This window comes from Mustela putorius, unplaced genomic scaffold (assembly GCF_011764305.1).
Source record: "Mustela putorius furo isolate JIRA1106 unplaced genomic scaffold, ASM1176430v1.1 tig00003875_pilon_pilon_pilon, whole genome shotgun sequence".
NCBI classification, from domain to species: Eukaryota; Metazoa; Chordata; class Mammalia; order Carnivora; family Mustelidae; genus Mustela; species Mustela putorius.
This window is the reverse complement of record NW_025422026.1, coordinates 7,269,742-7,288,838: the sequence shown is the minus strand read 5'-3', so window position 1 is coordinate 7,288,838 and position 19,097 is coordinate 7,269,742. Positions and strand designations below refer to the sequence as shown.

At 51.7% G+C, this 19,097-nt stretch overlaps 1 protein-coding gene across 5 annotated transcripts in view; it reads right to left on the bottom strand.

Moving 5' to 3' along the window:
• Positions 1-19,097, bottom strand: part of NTRK3 (neurotrophic receptor tyrosine kinase 3) — a 380,449-nt gene that overhangs the window by 251,255 nt on the left and 110,097 nt on the right. For all 5 annotated transcript variants that reach the window (XM_045067153.1, XM_045067149.1, XM_045067150.1 and 2 more), the window contains 5 exons: positions 11,123-11,280; positions 10,269-10,411; positions 9,684-9,825; positions 8,956-9,252; positions 1,163-1,186 (listed from right to left, as the gene is read on the bottom strand). In XM_045067153.1, coding sequence (XP_044923088.1) covers positions 1,163-1,186; positions 8,956-9,252; positions 9,684-9,825; positions 10,269-10,411; positions 11,123-11,280 — 764 coding nt within the window. The remainder of the gene's footprint in view (positions 1-1,162; positions 1,187-8,955; positions 9,253-9,683; positions 9,826-10,268; positions 10,412-11,122; positions 11,281-19,097) is intronic.

Here is a 19,097-nt window from a genome sequence, read left to right as displayed (position 1 = left end):
CCTGTCCCTGGCTCTCCCATGCCCTTCCTTTCTCCCTCTTTACTCCTCAGTGAGACCAGGAGACCCACGGCCCCGGGAACAACTCACTGTCCACTCCCCTACCACGGAGTTCAAGACACAGTGGCCACCCGAGATAAGCAGCCAGTCCATCTACCCCGGAAACACCACCTTTCCCAGCAAGGCTGGGATAGGAAGCCAGTCTGTCCTCCGTCTCTGATCATCTCCTGGGCGGGAAACAGCCCCAATTCAGAAGTCTTTGGAGGGACATTCTGGGAGATGACAAGTCCTCTCAGATCAAGGACAAATGAAGGAATCACAGATAATCTGCACATCCATGCCCAGCAGTAAGGGGCGTCCTCAAAAGGACTGTCCACCACCTCAGGCCACACATAGGGCAGAAACGACAGGGCTGCTGCCCTTAGTCTCCCATAGGGAGAAAAAAAAAAGCCATAAATACAGATTTCCCCACCGTCCATGAGCAAAACACCAAATGGGGGGGGAGGGGGTGTCTGGTCCTAGCCCCAGATTGCTTTTAAATTGAGCCTCAATAGTTCTACTTTAGGGGCGCCTGGGTGGCTCAGTCAGTTAAGAGTCCGACTCTTGATCTCAGCTCAGGTCCTGATCTCAGGATTGTGAGTTCAAGCCCCACGTTGGGCTCCACACTGAACATGGAGCCTACTTAAAAAACAAAATAATTCCACTTGAGGACGCACAAGCCTATCAGGAGACCTTGTAAATTACTCACAAGGTGAGTCCCAGCCAGATTCTGGGCCCCTAAGAGCAGGTAAGAAACATGGGTTTAGGGGCCCCCCTTCTCTCCACAAGGACACGTGAGATGATCACCAGGGTTCTACCTGGGCATGTGAAACCCCATGTCCTTCCTCACACCACCCCTTCTCATCCAGGCAGGGAGACCGACAACTTGCTCAGAGCTTAGGGAACTCTGTGGGGGAAACTGAGGCATGGAGACCAAGAGATGTGCAAATGGAACTACCCAAGAAGTATTTCTAATCTCCAGTTCCCCTTCACAGTTCCCTGAATGCTCTCAGCTGCCGTGGGTCTGGGGCTGGCCGCGGAACAGGAAAGAGGGCTACATGGAATCTGTAATCACGGAAAGTACCAGAATAAAGCAGTTTCAAAGCAAAAGATAAAGCAGACTTACTGGAAACAAAGTTATCCGTGCTCTCTGCAAAAAAAGACAAAGAGATTATTAACAAGTGTCATAAAAACCAGAGCAGAAGTACTTTATCTTCCTCGTAGGTATGACCTCTCCCACTCACCACGAGTGCCCCTTTACTCCAGCAACTGAAAACTAAAATCCTTGACACACCACCCCTCCCCCAGGCCACACTACCCCTTCCTGGAGTGGTCTTCCAAGTAGAGAAGGAATGCGAGATAAAGCTCCTCGTTCCCAGGGAGGTGGTCCAGCCACCCTAGGGTCTACGAGATGGAAAATTCCATCTAGACACAATGTCTCACCCACAGTCCTCCCCCCTTCAGGTACCCAGAGCGCTGGGGATGTCGGTGGTAGCCCAAAGCCAAGAAGAGATGCTGCAGGGTGGGTTTCCCTGGACTTTGGTGAAAATGCCAGCTGTGATCCCAAGACAGAATTCCTCAAATTGATATAGACAGTTTATTCTAGCGGTCCCTGAGATGTTCCTGGGAATCCCTTTATGAACCTGCCCATCCCCCAGATGAAAATGTGCTATTGGATCTTCGCCTCTAGAAATGGCTCAGCGAACAGTGAAAGGGCATCATTATCAGACACTAATAAGCCGGGGCTGGACTCGGTGCTTTACGTAACGCATCAATCCATCCTTATAACCATCTGAGGAGGTGGAGAGCATTAGCCCTGCTCAACTGAAATAGAAACAGGCTTCTAGAGATTAAGAGACTAACTGACTGAGCTGGATTCGAATCCAAGCCTGGGCTCTTAGCCACTCCAGCAGAGATTCCCCAATTCTAGCATGCAATGGAATCATCTAGAGGGTGACAGCACTACCGCTCTCCAGTAAGAAGAACGAGGGCTCCTCGAAGAAATGCGTAACTTCAGGCTTGGGGCAGAGAAAGTACAAGATGTGCCCGGAACACCGTGTGGTACTAGACAGTAGGAGTGTGCTCCGGATTAGCAGGAGCATGGGAAAGAGCACGGGAGCCTCCAGTGACCAAATGTGGGACAATTTAAGCAAAAAATGAAGACAGCCATGGATTGTTACAGGCTGAATTGTACCTGCCCCAAATTTGTAGAGTGGAGCCCTGATCTCCAGCACGTCTGCAGAGGACTGCATTGGGAGATGGGCTATTTTTTTTTTAAAGATTTTATTTATTTATTTGACAGACAGGATCACAAGCAGGCAGAGAGGCAGGCAGAGAGAGAGAGGAGGAAGCAGGCTCCTTGCAGAGCAGAGAGCCGGATGTGGGGCTCAATCCTAGGACCCTGAGATCATGACCTGAGCCAAAGGCAGAGGCTTAACCCACTGAGCCACCCAGGCGCCCCGGGAGATGGGCTCTTTAAAGAGGTAATTCAGTTAAAAGAAACTGATTAGGGTGGACGCTAATCCAATATGGCCAGTGTCCTTGCAAGAGGAAGCGATCAGGACAAACTACAGAAGACCACGTGCAGACACGAAAAGCAGACGACCATCTGCGAGCCAGAGGCAGAGGCCTCAGAAGGAGCCAACCCTGCTGACACCCTGATCAGACTTCTCACCTCCAGGGCTGTGAGAAAAACACGTGTCTTGCTTAAGCTGCCGAGGCTGTGGTCCGCTCTTACGGCAGCCCCGGGAACCTGCACGGATTCTAAGTCATAGCACAAAATGAACATCCCCGAGTCCGTACCAATGTAAATAAGCAACTGAATGAACACACAGGGGAAGAAGAGACGCTCTTCCTCATAGTAACATTCCACCCAACACACATAGAAAGAATGATGGAAGGAAGAAAGTCACCACTGGCAAATACCACGGTTATAAACCACTTTGGGCAAGAACCATCAAGGAAGGCTAAGATTAATGTGTGAAAGCATGAGAAGACACAAGACGTTCACAAAGTTTCCAAACATTATACTCATTAGGTACAAAGGGAAAAAAAAATCACCTTGAGGTGGAGAACCCTGGCAGATACCATGTCCACCCAGTGACAGAATTAAGTGATGTCACTAGAGGTGTGGACACCACGTGCCCCCCACGGTGATGTCCTGAGCAAGTACAGCATCACTTCTGTGCTTTTCATGCCAAAATTGCATAACCAGTATTAACTGGGAGGCAGCAATTGACAAACCCAAAGTGGGGAGATGTCTACAATGTAACTAGTGAGTATCCTTCAAAAGGGTCCAGCTTGAGTGCCCGGGGGTGGAGGGGGGGAGCTCAGCTGGATGAGCGTCTGACTCTTGATTTCAGCTCAGGTTGTGATCTCAGGGTCTTGGGGTCAAGCCCCACATCGGGCTCCACATTCAGCGGGGAGTCTGCTTGGGATTCTCTCTCTCTCCCTTTGTCCCTCACCCCTGCTTTCATGACCTCCCTCTCTCTCTCTCTCAAATAAATCAATCTTAAAAGAAAAAAAAGAAAATATGTCTAGCTCATGAACGACAATGACAGACTGAGGGACTGTCCCAGACTGAAAGAAAATAAGGTGACAGAGCATCTAAGTATGGCGTATGGTCCTGAACTGGGTCCTAGAGAAGAAAGGACAGCAGTGGACGAGAGTCAGGTCCATAAACTCGATAACAGTGTTAGTGTTAATATCCTGCTTTTGCACATTGGACTGTGCTTAGGTAAGATGATACCCTTTGGGGAAGCTGGGTGAAAGGTATAAGGAAGTTCTTTGTACCATTTTATTACTTTTCAGGGGTAAGGTTTTTTTTTTAAGATCATTAATTTATTTGAGAGAGAGAGAGAGAGAGAGCAAAGGGAGAGAGGGAGCACAAGCATGGAGCAGGGGCAGAGGGAAAGCGAGAGGCAGGCTCCCGGCTGAGCCCAGGACCCGGGGGTCATGAACCAAGCCAACGGGCACCCCTAGGAGGTAAACCTTAAACTTGTTCAAAATGATGAGTTCAAAAAAAAATAAAACCCAAAATTTGTTTTCAATAAACAGGCATTATCAGTTCATTATCCTGGACTCAGGATTTCTGAGTCAGGAGGTCTGGGGAAGGTCTTGGGAATTCACATTTCTACCCAAGTTCAGGTGCTGCTGATGTTGCCGATCCCTTTGAGAATTCCCTGCATTATGTTACACCTACTGTGGCCACGAGCCTACCGCACTCTGAAAAATAAGAACAAGCTGTTCGTTCATTCATTCGTTCATCCATCCGTCCATCAGTCCATCCGTCCGTCCATCCATCCATCCATCCATCCATCCATCCCTTGGTCTTCAGGCTCTGCACTAAGTCCTCACAGTCACCGTAATTATGCCTCTACTAAACTGGCAAATATTCTTCTCTAACCACATGTGGGGCAAGTGATGCTTTCTGTGAAGGAGTCTAGAGAAAGCCCTGCTTACAGTAGGTGCACAGTTAACGGCTGGCTTCTCTGCTGCCCATTTTGTGTCATCTGGGGAAGGCCAACAGAGCCTTCTCCAAATTCCTGAGCCCACCCTTCACGCCACCACCCTCTTGTAAACTGCAGGTACCAAAGGCCTGATGGGTGGGGAGGATGGTGGGGAGGAAGCCCCGAGCATTGGCTTCAGAGCCTAGGGAAAGACAGGGTCAGATCAAAGACAGTGCCAGATCAATTCACAGTGAATGCTGATTTGTATATTTCTCATAAGGCTCCCGTTTATTCGAGAATATTCTCACATCGGGCAAATGTTTTGGCCGAGTCTATGAACCCTGTAATCTCCCAGCCAGTCCACATGCTTAGCTCCCTTGCTGGAGCCTGGGAACACGCATCCATCCAGGAAACACATGAACCCAGGAACAGGAAGACTTCTGGTCCCCTATAACCAGTGGGGGAACTCAGAATTTTGCACTGGAAGAGGGTGGGACCCAGGAATGATCCTCACCTCCTACCCACCAGCAGCTGGGGAAGAAAACTGGAACCACGGGCCAAGGCGCTGTCTGAATAGGAACGGGGGTGGGCATGAATCCCCGCTACCCCAGTCCCAGACGGCACTTCTTCCAATCCCAACACTCATCAAAAGGGGCCTCGTGGGAAAAGCCAGCGGGGTCCACAGAAGGGAGAAGCAAGGCAGTAGCTTGTGTCCAGACAAAGAGGTGGACTGAGATGTGCTGTTGGGAGCAGATGCCCCGGGTTTAGGTGTGAGAAGGCAGTGGGGAGGCAGAGCCAAGGCCCGCGCTCACACCGCCCATGCCGCCCAGACGCCCCATCTCCCCTCCGCTGCACGCAGCTGCCGGTGGCTCAAACTGGGAAGAGAAATCCTTCCTTTCCCCCAACCTAGCAGCCTGGGATCACATTCTATCTCCACAAGTTCCTTAGGGCAAGGAAACCAGCCTTGACCGAGGTGGAGGGCACTGGGGCATTGATTTCTCCTTTGTTTGTACCCAGCGTCGTGAAGGAATTCTGCTTTCTGCTGTTATAAAAATCCCCATGAAAAACTGGACTTCTGGCCAAGTAAAAAATGAGAATGTAGGAGTTACGGCAGCTCACTTATTCCTAAATGTTTTGTCAAGTACTCTCAGGTATTTTTTGCACACACACACACACACACACCCCTTGGCAACATGCCTTCTTCTATCACATCGTCATCTAAGGAACACTCTTGCCCGGCCTGCAACCTTCTAGCTATCACCTCCCACCCTGCCGTGACTTAGACTCTCCAGGTCCTCCCTTCCTGACACGTGAATCCCTGATCCCTGGTGGCTCCCCCACTCTTATGCCCAGATCCCCTCCGGCAGCCCCACTAAGTTCCTGGAACACCAAAGAGGATTTATCTCCACGGACCTCCCTAACCGATCCTTGCAAAAACCTCCTTCACCAAGGCTGGATGCCATGTTGAAGGTTTTAGCCCTTCTCTGGAAATGTAGGAGGAAGGAAATCCAACATTCCTACAGCATGTGTAATTAAAAAAAAAAAACAAAAACAACACAACTTTTCCGGAACATTTTCATTTTAACGTCCTACTCTAAGAAAATCTTTACTGATGGAAGCCTCTGCATTTCCAGATGGTTCCGTTAAATATATTCATTCCAACCAAATCTCTCCCATGGGTCTCAGGACCATGGATAATCAGAAAAGGAGACCGTTACCTTCAGATCTGGTTCTGCCCCCAAAACAGATCCCCTGTCAGTTGCCCTTGGGTGTGCTTTTCAGAAAATAGAAACAAACAGTCCCTCTGTGTTTACTCTGTGCCAAGCACTGTCGTAAGCATTTCCGGTGGATGAATCCACTGTGCGTCAACCAACCTTCACCATGGCCTTTGAGGTAGAAGCAGGTGCTGAGGAATTTGCCTGAGATGAACTGATGAGCGATTTAGAGAGACTCTGAACCCTGGCGGGTTGAATGGCTCCCTGTCCCTATAGACGTCACTTCCCGGATCCTACCTGTTAGAACCGACAAGCTTGACCAGAGAACGCTGCTCCTAGAACGCCTATGTTCACTGCATCCCTCTGTCCCAAGGATCCTGGCAATAGCTGACAGCTGGTCCATCTTTCCTCTGTCTCAACACAGACAGAAACCCTCAGCATACTTCGCTTGATCTTCATGGCAGCTGAGGGAGGAGCTTTTGTTCTTGCTCCCATTCCGCAGACGGAAAAGTAGAGGCAGAGTAGAGATCACCTTTCACTGCATGCCAGTTGCATACCATGCGCCAACCCCATCCTGGGAGCTGAGGCCACCTGTCTGGTAGGGTCACAGACGGGATTTGCACCTCCATCTGCCTGATTTCAGAACCCTCGCCCTTAACCTCTCAGCTCTGCTTGCCTCGGAGCGAGAGAGGAGTCACTGTGATCAATACGATGTCGCCACACACTCAGAGCGGAAGACAAGAGCAGGACCCACAGACAGCCTTACTTACACCAGAGCTCGGCAGGGATGAGGTTTACTGCCCGCTCCTCCAGATAATTTACTCTCCTGAACATTTAGACGTTTTGTCGTTTGACACAACTGGCCCATCTTAACCCTGCCATGGCCTTTTCATCATCCACTGATTCTTCTAGGTTCATAAAACAAGCAAACCCTCACACAGGGCGGCCCAGGCAGGGTCTGAGGAAGATGCCTTCTGGTGGGCTGTTTCCCTCTGAGCTCCCCTGACTCCCCCCTGCCTTCTACCTCCTGGGGCCAGAGCTCACCAAACAGCAAGACAGCTGATTGTTCAAACACCCTGGTGTCTCTGATGTGCAGGGCCAGGTGGGGCTGGAGAGTCTGAGTTCTAACACGTACCCAGGGGTTGGTGATGCTGCTGGTCCAGGGACCCCTCTTTAAGAACCTGAGAAGGCGGCAAGGGGCTGCTATGTCTCTTGGAGACAAAAAGGGTGTCGGTATGGCTGGAAGAATGCGGAGAACTGCTCTGAGGACAGCCCCGTGGGGAGCGGCCCGGGGTGGCTCACCCTCCCTCCAGAGCCTTCCATGGCTTTCCACGCTCTCCAGACCCCCAAAGCTCCCCTTTGGAAACAAGCATTGCTTTAGGGAACCTCTCTAGCCCTTCACACCAGCGAGGCCTCACCTGTGTGGCCTGGCAGTGCCCAGTATCTCCGTATCAAAAAGCCGCTCCCTCCACAACATACTGAGGGCGGGGACTCTTCCAGCTCCTGGGGCAGAGATGGGCATGGCCGGCAGTGCCACTGGGCAAGCTGGGGATGATGCTGGAAGTGCTGAACCAAACGGGACCACCAGGGTCTTAAACACCAGCATGTTCGGGACCCTCTCCTGAGCGACGGCGCTGCACCACCCTGGGCCTCTGCCGCAAGAATCTGGCTTCCCATGCATCTTTTCATTTCCGAGCTTCGCGCCGGAATTTCCCTGCACTGAGATAAATGAGGCCACTGGAGTGGAGCTGCTACCCCATATGTGTGGGCTGAGAAGTCCCCTTCACATAAGCAGATGAGGCACCGGGCTGGCTCTTGCTGGCACCCTTCTGTGTGCGTGTGCGCAAGTGTGTGTGCACGTGTGTGTGCACATGTGTGTGCGCGCCTACAGGGGATCGGTCTTCTCACTCCCCTTTATCTCGCTAGAACCCTGAGTCTGGAGATTGAAGGTCATCCAGCCTGTTCCCAGAGAAATCAGCAAGGTCATCAGTTTGCTCAGTTTCATTGACAGAAACCCATCAGCTGCTGGACCTATAGAGAAGCTACAACCGCATCCACAGAATTCTTCCGGGCTTTTCTTCTCTTGCAACTCAGGAAGGTATTGGAGGGAATTTAGCTCAGTCACCCCCCCGCCCTCAAAGAGTCACACAAACAAAGTTCTTTCATTCCTTCAGTTACCAGCCCTGGCTCCCTGGACATAGCAAGCTCAAGGCTAGAAGCCTCCCACCTCGCCAAGCCTTGCTACCAATCAGCAAGCAGAAGGAGGTTCAGTTCACACGTCTGTTACATGTAGGGTTGAACTAGAGAGACCCAAAGCCCCTGCAATGGAAGGTCATCGAACCATGGCTATGTGTCAAAGCCTGTATGCTTTGTAGACCAGAGGTCATGAGTCAAAGGAGCAGTGTCGTTGTGCCCAGTTCACAGATGCGGGAAATGGAGGCTCAGACAAGCAAACTATCATGCCTGGAGTTCCGCAGCAAATAAAGGACTGGGTCAAGATTCTCTCTGTCTTTCTTGTCTAATCCCCAGGCCCTTCCTCTACCAGAACAGGGCATGTCTGTGTGTGCACAACTGTGTATTTCTGAGGGGACCTGACAGCCCTGGAAAAACAGGCTTTATCTGGTTTACACGAAATGCTGGCAGGAACAGACTCGGCCCCAGGCAGACTTTGGTTCACCAGAGATAACAGTTCCAGAGGGATGCCGTGCTCACCCCGCACCCTCCCCGGAAGCGCCATCACACTGCAGGGGCCTCACCTGGGAAGGGCTCCTTGAGGAAGTGGCCGTTGATGGTCTGGTTGGCCGTGCCCAGTGGGTTTTTGGCGATGAGGGTGTAGTTGCCGTTGTTGTAGTGCGTGGGCTTGTTGAAGAGCAGGCAGCCCTCGGACACCTCGCCCTCCTGGTAGTACTCCACATGCGTGATCTTGGACTCCCGCAGCGGCTGCCCATTGTGCAGCCAGTGCAGCGTGGGCGGCGGGTTGCCCCGCACCACGAACTCGATGCAGTGCTCCAGACGCAGCTCGGGCTCCTCCAGGCTCACCACACGTGGGGGGTCTGCGGGGGACAGGCCCGCTGACTCCCAGCACACAGAGATCCCCGCGCCCCAGAGCAGTGCCCCCAACACTAGGACGGGGACCCCAGTTCTCCCCCCATCCAGCTCGGAGAGGACCCAGGGGATCAGGGGTACCCGCACCACCTTCCCAAAAGTGGGGAAGAGAGGTCTGTCTTCCCCCACACTTCCCGGGTCTACCACCACTGGCCCCGTGACCCTCTAGGAGCGAAGAGAAGGCAGACGGGGGCTGACATGGGGGTATCCTGAAGAAGGGTTGCGGGCATACCATCTTCTGAGGGACAGGGTCACCCTTTCTGGGGTTACCGGCCAAGAACTGCCTTGTTCAGTCCTGCCCCCCTAGCACACCGGCCCCTGCCTCCTGCATGACCGTCCCCCGGGGACACAGCCCCCCTCCAAGATGGCAGCCACTCACAGTGCACGGTGAGGGCCACACTGGCATTGCTCATGCCCACCACATTCTCCGCGATGCATGTCAGGGTGAAGCCATTGTCCTCGCTTGTCACATTGACCAGGGTCAGGTTGATGGCGTGTACATTGGTCCAGTTCAGATTTGTCTAAAACCCCAACGGGAAAAAAAAAATCAGTTTCTAGAAGGCAGCTCCCCATTCACCTTCCAAACACCTGCGGGAATCAAAAAATCAAAAAGAAAGCTGTGTAGGAAGCGAAGGAGACCTTTCCTCCTGCCGTGCACACTGACCAACCGCCAGGCTCTCTACGCTCAAGAGCTCAGGAAACCCTCACATTTACCCTAGGGGGTGAGCAGTGGCATTACACCCACTTTACAGATGAGAAAACTAAGGTACAGAGAAGTTTGTTAGCATGCTGAAGCTCGGGTGGGCCAGAAAAGGTTGGAGCTGGACGAGAACCAAGTACGTGCAGACTTTCCCTCTTCTTCCTTCTCCTCACATCTCTGGCTTCTCTTCATGATGGAGCTCACTGGGACAAAGAGGTCAAGGCTCCCCAGCCTCCCGATGGGGCCGGAGCCTAGGGCGCCTACCTGGTGGGTGTTGATGGACTGCAGGCCCGTGACTATCCAGTCTACGTCGGGCAGAGGGGACCCAGAGCCATTGCACGTGATGACAGCGTTGTCGCCCTCTCGAACGGTCAGGTTCACGTGGCTCACACTGATCTCAGGAAGGTCTAAGAGGCAGGACAGGACGAGTGAAAAGATAAGCCAACACTTTGTACCAAAACTTTGTCCCTGGGGTCGATGGTGGCCCTTCTCAACACAACCTGCTTGATCAAGCTCTTGCAAGGCCCCCAAGTGCCACAATCTTCCCAGCACCTCCCCACCAGCAGAGGTCAGAGCTCAGAACTTAAGCCCAGCTGGGCTCTCCCACAGGCCAGACAGAGGGTGGGGGTGGAGAGGTGCTCAAAGAATGTAGTTCCAGCAACCCGCTCTCCAGTTTTGGTCTGCTTCCAACTCCCATGAGGAGTCTGCTAGAAATCCAGGTTACCGAGGCTCATTCTGAGACATCCCATGATCTCGTTAAGTCTGCAGGGCCTGGGCATCTGCTTTTCTAAAACTTGCTTAGATGTTCCTGATACGGAAGGTCCAGAGCCCACGCTTTAAGACAGACTCCTTCAGATCGGGTTGACAAGTATCTCATAGAGAGAAAGGACACTGGTCCATTGAGAAGGGGCATGCTGCACCCCTGTCTTCACTCCAGGCTCATGGAGGGACAGGGATGACCAAGGAGGTCAACAGTAAGCCAGATCTGCACCCAGTGCAGAGTTCAAGGCTGACGGTGGGGGGCTGGGGGCAGGGGCCAGAAGGCCCTGGCTCTGCAGGCTCCCTCGAGGGTGTGGGCCCTTTGCCTGGAGCCCGCTGGGGCCAGGCCACTCACTCACCGCACTGGCTGATGTTCATGCGGAACAGGGGCAGCTGGGAGCCGTCGGCACCGATGCAGTAGAGGTGCTGGCTGTTGAGCTTGGCCTCCCCCTGCTCCTGCCACAGCTGCATCCAGCGGATGTCACAGCTGCAGTTGAAGAAGTTCTGCTCCAGTCTCCTGCGGGCAAGGAAACAGGGGAAGGGACTTCCTGAACCAAAGACGGCCCAGCTCCCCCCGCCCCTCAGGGCTGGAGGGATGCCCCGACCTGCTCTTCAGGGACTAGAGAGAGGAGGGGTAATTTAGCAAGGTTTTCAAAGAGATGAAAAATACTTCTAAGTCCATGAATTCCTTTCATTTTTGCACTCATTTGGGGGAAAAAAAAAAAAAGAATCCACTCCACTTAATTCACCTGCCAACGAGACCCTTTTAAATACATCAGCTTGGGATATGGCTCTTCTCAGAGCCCTCCGGTGGCTTCCCATGTCACTGAACGTCAAAGTCAAAGGCCTACAGGCTCTGCAGTGCTCTCCATCACCTCTCTGACCTCATCTCCTACCTCTTACCCTCTTCCTTTTCTTCAGCCACATTGACCTTGCTCTTTGTCAAGTTCACTAGCACGACCAGCCTGGTACTGCCTCAGGGCCTTTGCATGTGCTGTCCCTTCTGCCTGCAGAGTTCCTATGCATAACATGCCTGCTACACTGGCTATCTCACTTCATTCAAGAATCATATGGCCTCTCCAAACACTGCTCTAAGGAAACTGCCAACAACCCCTGCCTTAGTGCAGCAGCCCACTCCCCGCCCTCCAGTATTTCCTTCCCTCCAGTATTTGTCACTGTCCAGCATCACTTTAAAAATTTGTTTATTATCTGTCTCCCCAAATAAAAATTAGGCTCCATTGAGCTCAGAGAAATTGCCTGTTTGGTTCATCCATACCTCCAGCATCTACAACTGAGCCTGAGACATGAATGCCTATTGAATGAATAGAAGGAGGGAAAGAGGATGGAAAGGGTTACTCTCCTGGGGAGCAGGTGGTTCGCCATTTCCACGATCAGCTCAAAGCCCATCCCGGGCCCAGCTTTACTCTCCATAAATTCAACAAACTCCTTACGAAGCACCTGTTCTGTGTCCGGCTGTGAGCTGAGCACTGCTGATACAGAGGTGAATGAGACAGCCTGGGAGCGTGGAGAAGAAGCACATCTGATGGGAAGGGTGTCAATCAAGGTCTTCCTTCTCCAACGACTTTCCCTGTGACAGAGAGCAAGTCCCTGCCCCCTCTAAATGGGGTTATGCCATTAGGGGGACCATGAATGGTAAAGCACCCAGTAAATCTAAAGGTCTGCCTCAGTAGGAAGAACGTGATTCTCTTGTTGGACCAGTAAGGAGGCGCGTGTGTTGGTGCCCAGAAGGAGGGGCACTAAGACCCGGGATATTCTGGACGAGGGGTGGAATTCCAAAGTAGTTAGGCATGCATCAGAAGTCATCAGCTTTCAGGGGAAAGTGAGGTCCTGGAAGAGGAATCCGTGTGTCCCAGCCAGTGGGATACCACAGGCAGAAGGTGCCAGCACCTTTGCACGAAAGCCTCTCAGTCTAAAGGTACGCTGGCTTTTCCCTGCACTCTTTCAGGAAAGGAGAAGGGACCTAGCGTTCGTGGAGCATCTGCTTCCCACAGCCACCCTGGAAGACAGCCAGCACTGTCCCTGTCCAGAGGGGGGACCCCCGCTCGCATTGGGAGGGGTTGAGTCTCGTACTCCAAGTCCTTGGGGTGGGGTGGGACCAAGCAACGCTGTAAGCCTCACCCTGCTGGACTCCAGACCTCACACGCCCCAACCCTGTCTACCCTGTGAAAGGCACCGCTGGCTGTGAACAGAGATGCAGAGGAGTCAGCATGACCCCCGGCTCTGCGGCTCCTGGGCAGAGAGCAGGGGAAGAGTTCACGGCCACGCTGGAGGCTGAGATGGGAAAACAGGAAAGAAAAGCTGCGCCAGGGCACAGAGTTCACGTCAAGGAGCACTGGGAAATGCAGCTGGAAGGGAGAGTGGAAACCAGATGGTGCGGGACCTTCACGGCCACATCAAACATCAGCAAGCTGGGGATTCATCCAGGGGGCGGCGGGAGTCAGGGAGGCCCTCGGAGCTCTCGACGATGTGAGCAAAGCAGGTCTGTCAGAAGAGTAATCCAACAGTACTGTGCATGTGCGCGCCTTTCTCAGAGCACCCAGGCAAAGGGATGAATGGGGGACAAAATCCTTGACTCACACGCCTTGACGAGACCCAGTGCCGGGCACAGGGCTACATGCACCCAGATGGGGCATCTGCCTTCATTGATGTATTGGTATGTGCTGGCCGGCAGGCTGAGAGTCACTCTTCTCAGGCTTTTGGTCTCAGAACACCTCTTTACTCTTAAAAATTTCTGGGGGCCTCCAAGAGCATTTGTGTATGTAGATTACACTATCCCTCCTCACCATTTTGGAAGTGAAGTAGAATATTTTAAAACACAACGCTGCGTTAGCACAATTGCCGTTTGTCACCAGAGCAGCGACGTTATCACAAGCCAAGTGACCCCAGAGGTCACTTGGCTTGTGATAACATCACTTGGGGTCACACCTTCTGGGGCACCAGAATGAAAAGGACAAGTAATGTCTCAGATTCTACCCTGTGGTCTCCCTGATAGGGTCTTGGGGACCCCACGGCACCCCGGACCCTCACTTGAGAACTGCTGCCACGTTAATAAGGGTCTCGAGTAGACTGGTAAAAGTGCGGGAGAGGGAAGGGAAGATGGAACAGACACGGTAAAGAAGACAAGGTGGTCTTTGGTGCTTTGCTGGAGGTAGAAGGAAAGAGCAGAGGATGACACCAAGGCTTTCAGCTCCAGGAGACAGGAAATCAATGGAGGAGAGAGGCATTTTTAGCTCAAAACAGGAGAGAAGGAACCAATGAAAAGGAAGAAGGTCGGTGTACGAAGCGTCGGGATGAGGTCCTGGAGGAGGAAGGTGAAGCATGAGGCCGGGAGCCTTGGAGGTCCTGCCCCAGCGGGGAGGCAAGATGGCGCCGGGGCGGAGCCAACAGGTAGAGGAAAGAGAACGGGGAGGCAGGAGGAAGTAAGAGCTAAGGGGGAAAAAAAAAAATGGAATGACGTTTGTGCTGCACCTACCACCTGCCCAGCACCATGCGGATTGCCCCCCCCACACCAGCCCCATGAGCCCTCCCCTCAGGGAGGAATCGGGGGAGGCAGGGGATGGCTTCCTGGGGGAAAAGCAGAAGGTCAAGCTAGGCTGCCCCGTGTGTGGAGGACAGGAAGGCCTGAGGACGTGGGTCTGTGTTTGCATTTACACCGCGGGGGTGAGGGGCGAGGGGAGGCCAGGCAGCCCTGCCGGAAAGATACCGAGGGTCCAGATGCTTCCATATATGCAAGCTGAACCAGGTCAGCCTGGTTTTCCCCGATGCTCGCTAGACAAGATGTGGCCATTCATTATGAAGCAGTTGTAAAAAGACAAATTATCCACCCGGGTGGAAAAGATTAGCAAGGGAGGGGCTGGGCTAGGCGGCTTAGAGACCGTGTGCTTTAGTGAGTGCTGCCTCGCCCGAATCCCGCACTGCTGCATCCCCTGACTTCTCAGTGGCTCCCCGCAGGGCTGATAGGGCCAAAGCATGCTGACGCTAGTGGGACAATCAGTGGGATGACAGGGCTAGACACAAGCACACTAACGGCCTTTTGTTTCCTTCCATCCTTCTCTTCTAGGATCTGGCCCCTAGCAGTCTCCTGGAACCTGCACAGAAACCTTCAGCTTTTCCCCCTCCCTTGGGACTTCCCTCCTAGACAGCAAGACGACACACAACAGAAAAGCATGTTGAGTCTGAAGACAGGTGTCCTCCCGGGCATCCCACCCAGCAAACCCACCATAGTCTTCCATCCTGACAAGAGAGGGTTCAGGAAGGGGCGGCCAGAAGCAGAGAAAGGCAGCCCTCAGTCTACATGATGCCACCCGCTCTTCCAGCAAGTCAGGTGTCTCAGAGAGGAGCCATCGGCCAGGGCTTCAGGCCCCACAGGAGGAGCCTGAAGTGAGCCTTCCCTGCTCCATCAATAATGCAGGCGGCCCCGTGAAGGACACAGCCACAGCTGCTTCGGGGCAGAGCTTGTCCTACACCCAGCCCATGCCCCAACACGGACCTAATCGCAGGGCCCTAGGGGCGACCCGCAGATTAACTCAGCCCATCCAGGCACACACAGATGCCTTGTTGCAAGGCCAAGGCCATGGCAGTGTATTCAGAAAACACTGGTTCCCCTCCGGTCATCACTCTGCCTTTCTTCTTCCCTCCACAGAACCGGTGCTGCCAGTGGCGATCCTGGGGCCAGGGGCGTAGATCTACGGCCAACCGGGGAAGCCTGTCCAAAGGCCCAAGGGATGCTCACCGCTGGCCTCCCAGAGACAACACAGTGGCAGAAGAAATACACAAACACAAGGTTTGAGTGGAGCCTGCGGTCAAGCTGGGCAAGGCTAGTGCACTGAGTTGTGTCTCCCCCGAAAGATCTGGGCAAGACCTCACCCCCAAGACCTGTGAATGTGACCTTACTTAGAAAAAGGGTCTTCTGTGGATGTGATCCTGAGAAGGATCACGGGATGATCACGGGACAAGATCATTCTGGATTTAGGGATGGTCCTAAATCCAAGGACGGGTGTCCTTATGTCCTTATAAGAGACAAGAGGGGACAGGCCAAAGACGCAGAGACAGAGAGCACGGCCAAATGAAGATGAAGGCAGAGACAGGAGTGGCACTGACACAAGCGAAGACCACCAGGGGCCACCAAAAGCCAGACAAGTTAAGCAAAGATTCTTCCCGAGAGCCTCTTGAAGGAAGAGTGGCCCTGTGACACCTTAGTTTGGGCCTTCTGACCTCTCGAAGGGTAGAGTCCCTTTCTGTGGTATGAAGCCTCCTTATTTGTCATGATCTCTCATGGCAACCCTAGGAAACTAATTTGGCCAGTAGCTTCTTCCCCAAGGTTCTGCTTTAACTTCTGCAAAATGGGGGTGATTGTGCTCGACCCTCTTCCTGCACAAAGTTATTATGAGGATAAGCGATAATACATGATAACATGCTTTGTGAATTGAAAGGGACTATAAAGAGACCAGAAATTATTATTACAGTAATGCTATTATGAACATGACCGTTCAGGGACTTCTCTGAGAGCCATGGAAAGCAGTCATGGCCAAGACTAGGAGAAAAGAAAGTGCCAGGATCAGCCCAAACCCATCCCCACTATCGAGTTAATATTTTACCAAGTTGATTAAATCTGCAAATTATACCAGAGGTAATTATCACTTTGCTTTAAGAAAACGAAATATTCCAATCTGTTTTAATCATGTCTGCTCTGCGCGTGCAGGATATTAAGAGAAGCCTGTTCAAGATACACTAATGGTCCCTAGGGTATTTCTGGAAGGGTTCTGTGCTGTGGGTTTATATCCTCTGGTGCCTCTTGCCTTTGCCTAAATTGAATCAGGGGATTCAGAATCCAAGCTTCTTTTCTTTCTAATTCATTCTTTATCTCTAAGACAATCTCTTTGATTCCTGTTCTGATTTCTGGACACAGTTCCAGGCTTCTTCGTAAGGAAAAAAACAAAAAACTAAAAACACCACCTTGATACAACCAGAAACTTCTGAGAGCAACCGTGCAAAGCCAACTGAAATTTCTGCAAACCCAAGCCCCTGACACAGTGCTAAATTCTCCAAAGGAATCTTGAAAGATGCCTACAGTTCTCTCAATAAGAACAACAGGTCAGGTGATCAGCCAAAACCATATCCTTCATCTGAGAAAAGTAAATGGGAAATGAGTAAGGGAAGCTTCCAGCTCATGACCAGGGTTCTGAGATGCTAATTTGTCTGGGTCTCCATCTCCCCAACCCCAATCCAGTGATTCCACTCAGGAAGCCACATTCTTGAGAGTGGTTTCCAGAAGGAGACAGCAAGTATGGGGGAAGTTTACTGAACTGTTTAAGGGAAGAGCACTGGTCTTTGGAAACAGCAGACCTGGATGATGGCAATGCTGAGTACTGTAATACTGATTCCCATTCCCATTGATAAGTTCTGTGATCCTGGACCAGTTGTTTAATTTGGCTAAGCCTCGATCCTTCATTTGTGAGACTGTTTATGATACCTCCCGTGGGGGTTGCTCCAAAGATGAGTCAGGACTTTGTTCAATAGAGGGCTCATCTGTCTCCTTCTCTACTATTGGAAAGGTCGTAGATACTCGGCCCTTCCAATGGAGAATGCCACCAGATCCGTTTTTAGAGCAAGGACCCTCCAGTGGGGGGGCATCTGGTTGGGGTAGGCAGAGATCCTCAATGACAGAATAAAATGTGCCAAGAAGCCACTGAATGCCCTAGTTAGCTCCTTCTGTTCCCACAGAAGGTGGCTCAAAGCTCCTACTCTGGCTTTGGGATCTTCTGGCCATCATGGCTCAGAAAGCCATCTCCCCCTGGCCTCTCTCCTCCAAGGCCAAGATTCTATCTTCCTGGAAATACCCAACCCAGCCCACAGGCCCCATTGGGCAGACCCTGGCAATCTACAAGGCTCATGGCAGATGGCGCCATGTGGACTAATCAGGAAGTCGGACAAGAAAATACTACCCCCTCTTCCATTTGCCAGGAACTGGGATTGTTTGGATTTTAATCATAGCCACAGTGAAAAGCCAACATGAGGCCCCTCCAGCCAAAATACAAATTTTCCACTCTCAACATTCAACTCTTCCTCAAAAAATAGACCCCCACCAGGACAAGAGGGGGGCTTCTTTATTTTCCCACATCATTTTTTTTCTTATTTAACAATGTGACAGAAATAAAATACTCTGGGACATGGCGGCCCTCACACACTGGCTCACACTGGAGGGAACGTCTTCATTCCTCCATAAGTCACATCTAGCTCACCAGTGTATTGATCCCGGGCAAAGATGAATGCAGAATCCCATGATCCTCTGGGATAAATCTGACATTTTCTTTAAATATATATCCACGGAACAACTGTTTCTGAAACTCCACGAAACAGGTCACCAGGGCAGCACACCATTGATTTCACATCCAATGATTTTTTTAGAAGGAGCACTGAACGTTTTCTCAATAATTCAGCCAACTGCAGACCCTAGATGTCCCCCAGAGAGATGCTGTCCCTCGCCTCCTACAGAGGAAGGGGAAGGCATTCTGCAAGAACTCACATGAGACTCCCAAGAAAGAGCAAAGAGAGCCCCCGGTTAGCTCCTCTATGACAGAGCCCTTGATCGGATCTAGGGCAACGTAAGAAGGAACTGCAATCATGCACTTTTTGACAATTATTGCAGAACCGCTCCTTGAATTGGAAACAGATTTTGAGAGGCTGAGGGACAGCTAACAAGAGTGGTCAAGACCTTGAGTCCATATGCTACCCCTTGGCTAATGGGTAACCCGAAACAAGATACTTCACCTTGGTGAGTACCTTGGGGTCCCCGAATGTGAAGTGATGGTAATAATTCCTACCCGATAAATTACCACAAGGATTAAATTAAATAACGAATGTACATAATTCAAGAGATTGCTTGGCACAGTGCCTGGCCCAGGAGTCAGATCTCAGCAATCGTTAGTAGTGATCTTAGCAGTCATGTTCACTTAATGCTAAGGTTTTCTTCCACCTACAAAGATGGGAATGAATACGAGGCATCAAGTCTAACGGTCTGATATTTAGCTGTCTGTGACACTTGGAACATCATCTAGGTTTTTCAGTGTTGTATAAACAAGTAAGTATATATTTATATTTTCCTCAGCTCGGGTAGTTTTTAATCAGTGTACCTCAGGATCCCAACCCTATGTGGCTAAAGGACTGTAGTCACTATATCTGAGGAGTAGCCCAGAGGGAAGGGTAAAATCCTAAGAAAGGAAGGCAACCCACAGCAGTACTGTCCTGAACTCTCCAGCACTGTTGAGATCATCTCTGTACTTCCTGGCCCTAGGATGGCCTTTCAAAGAATCA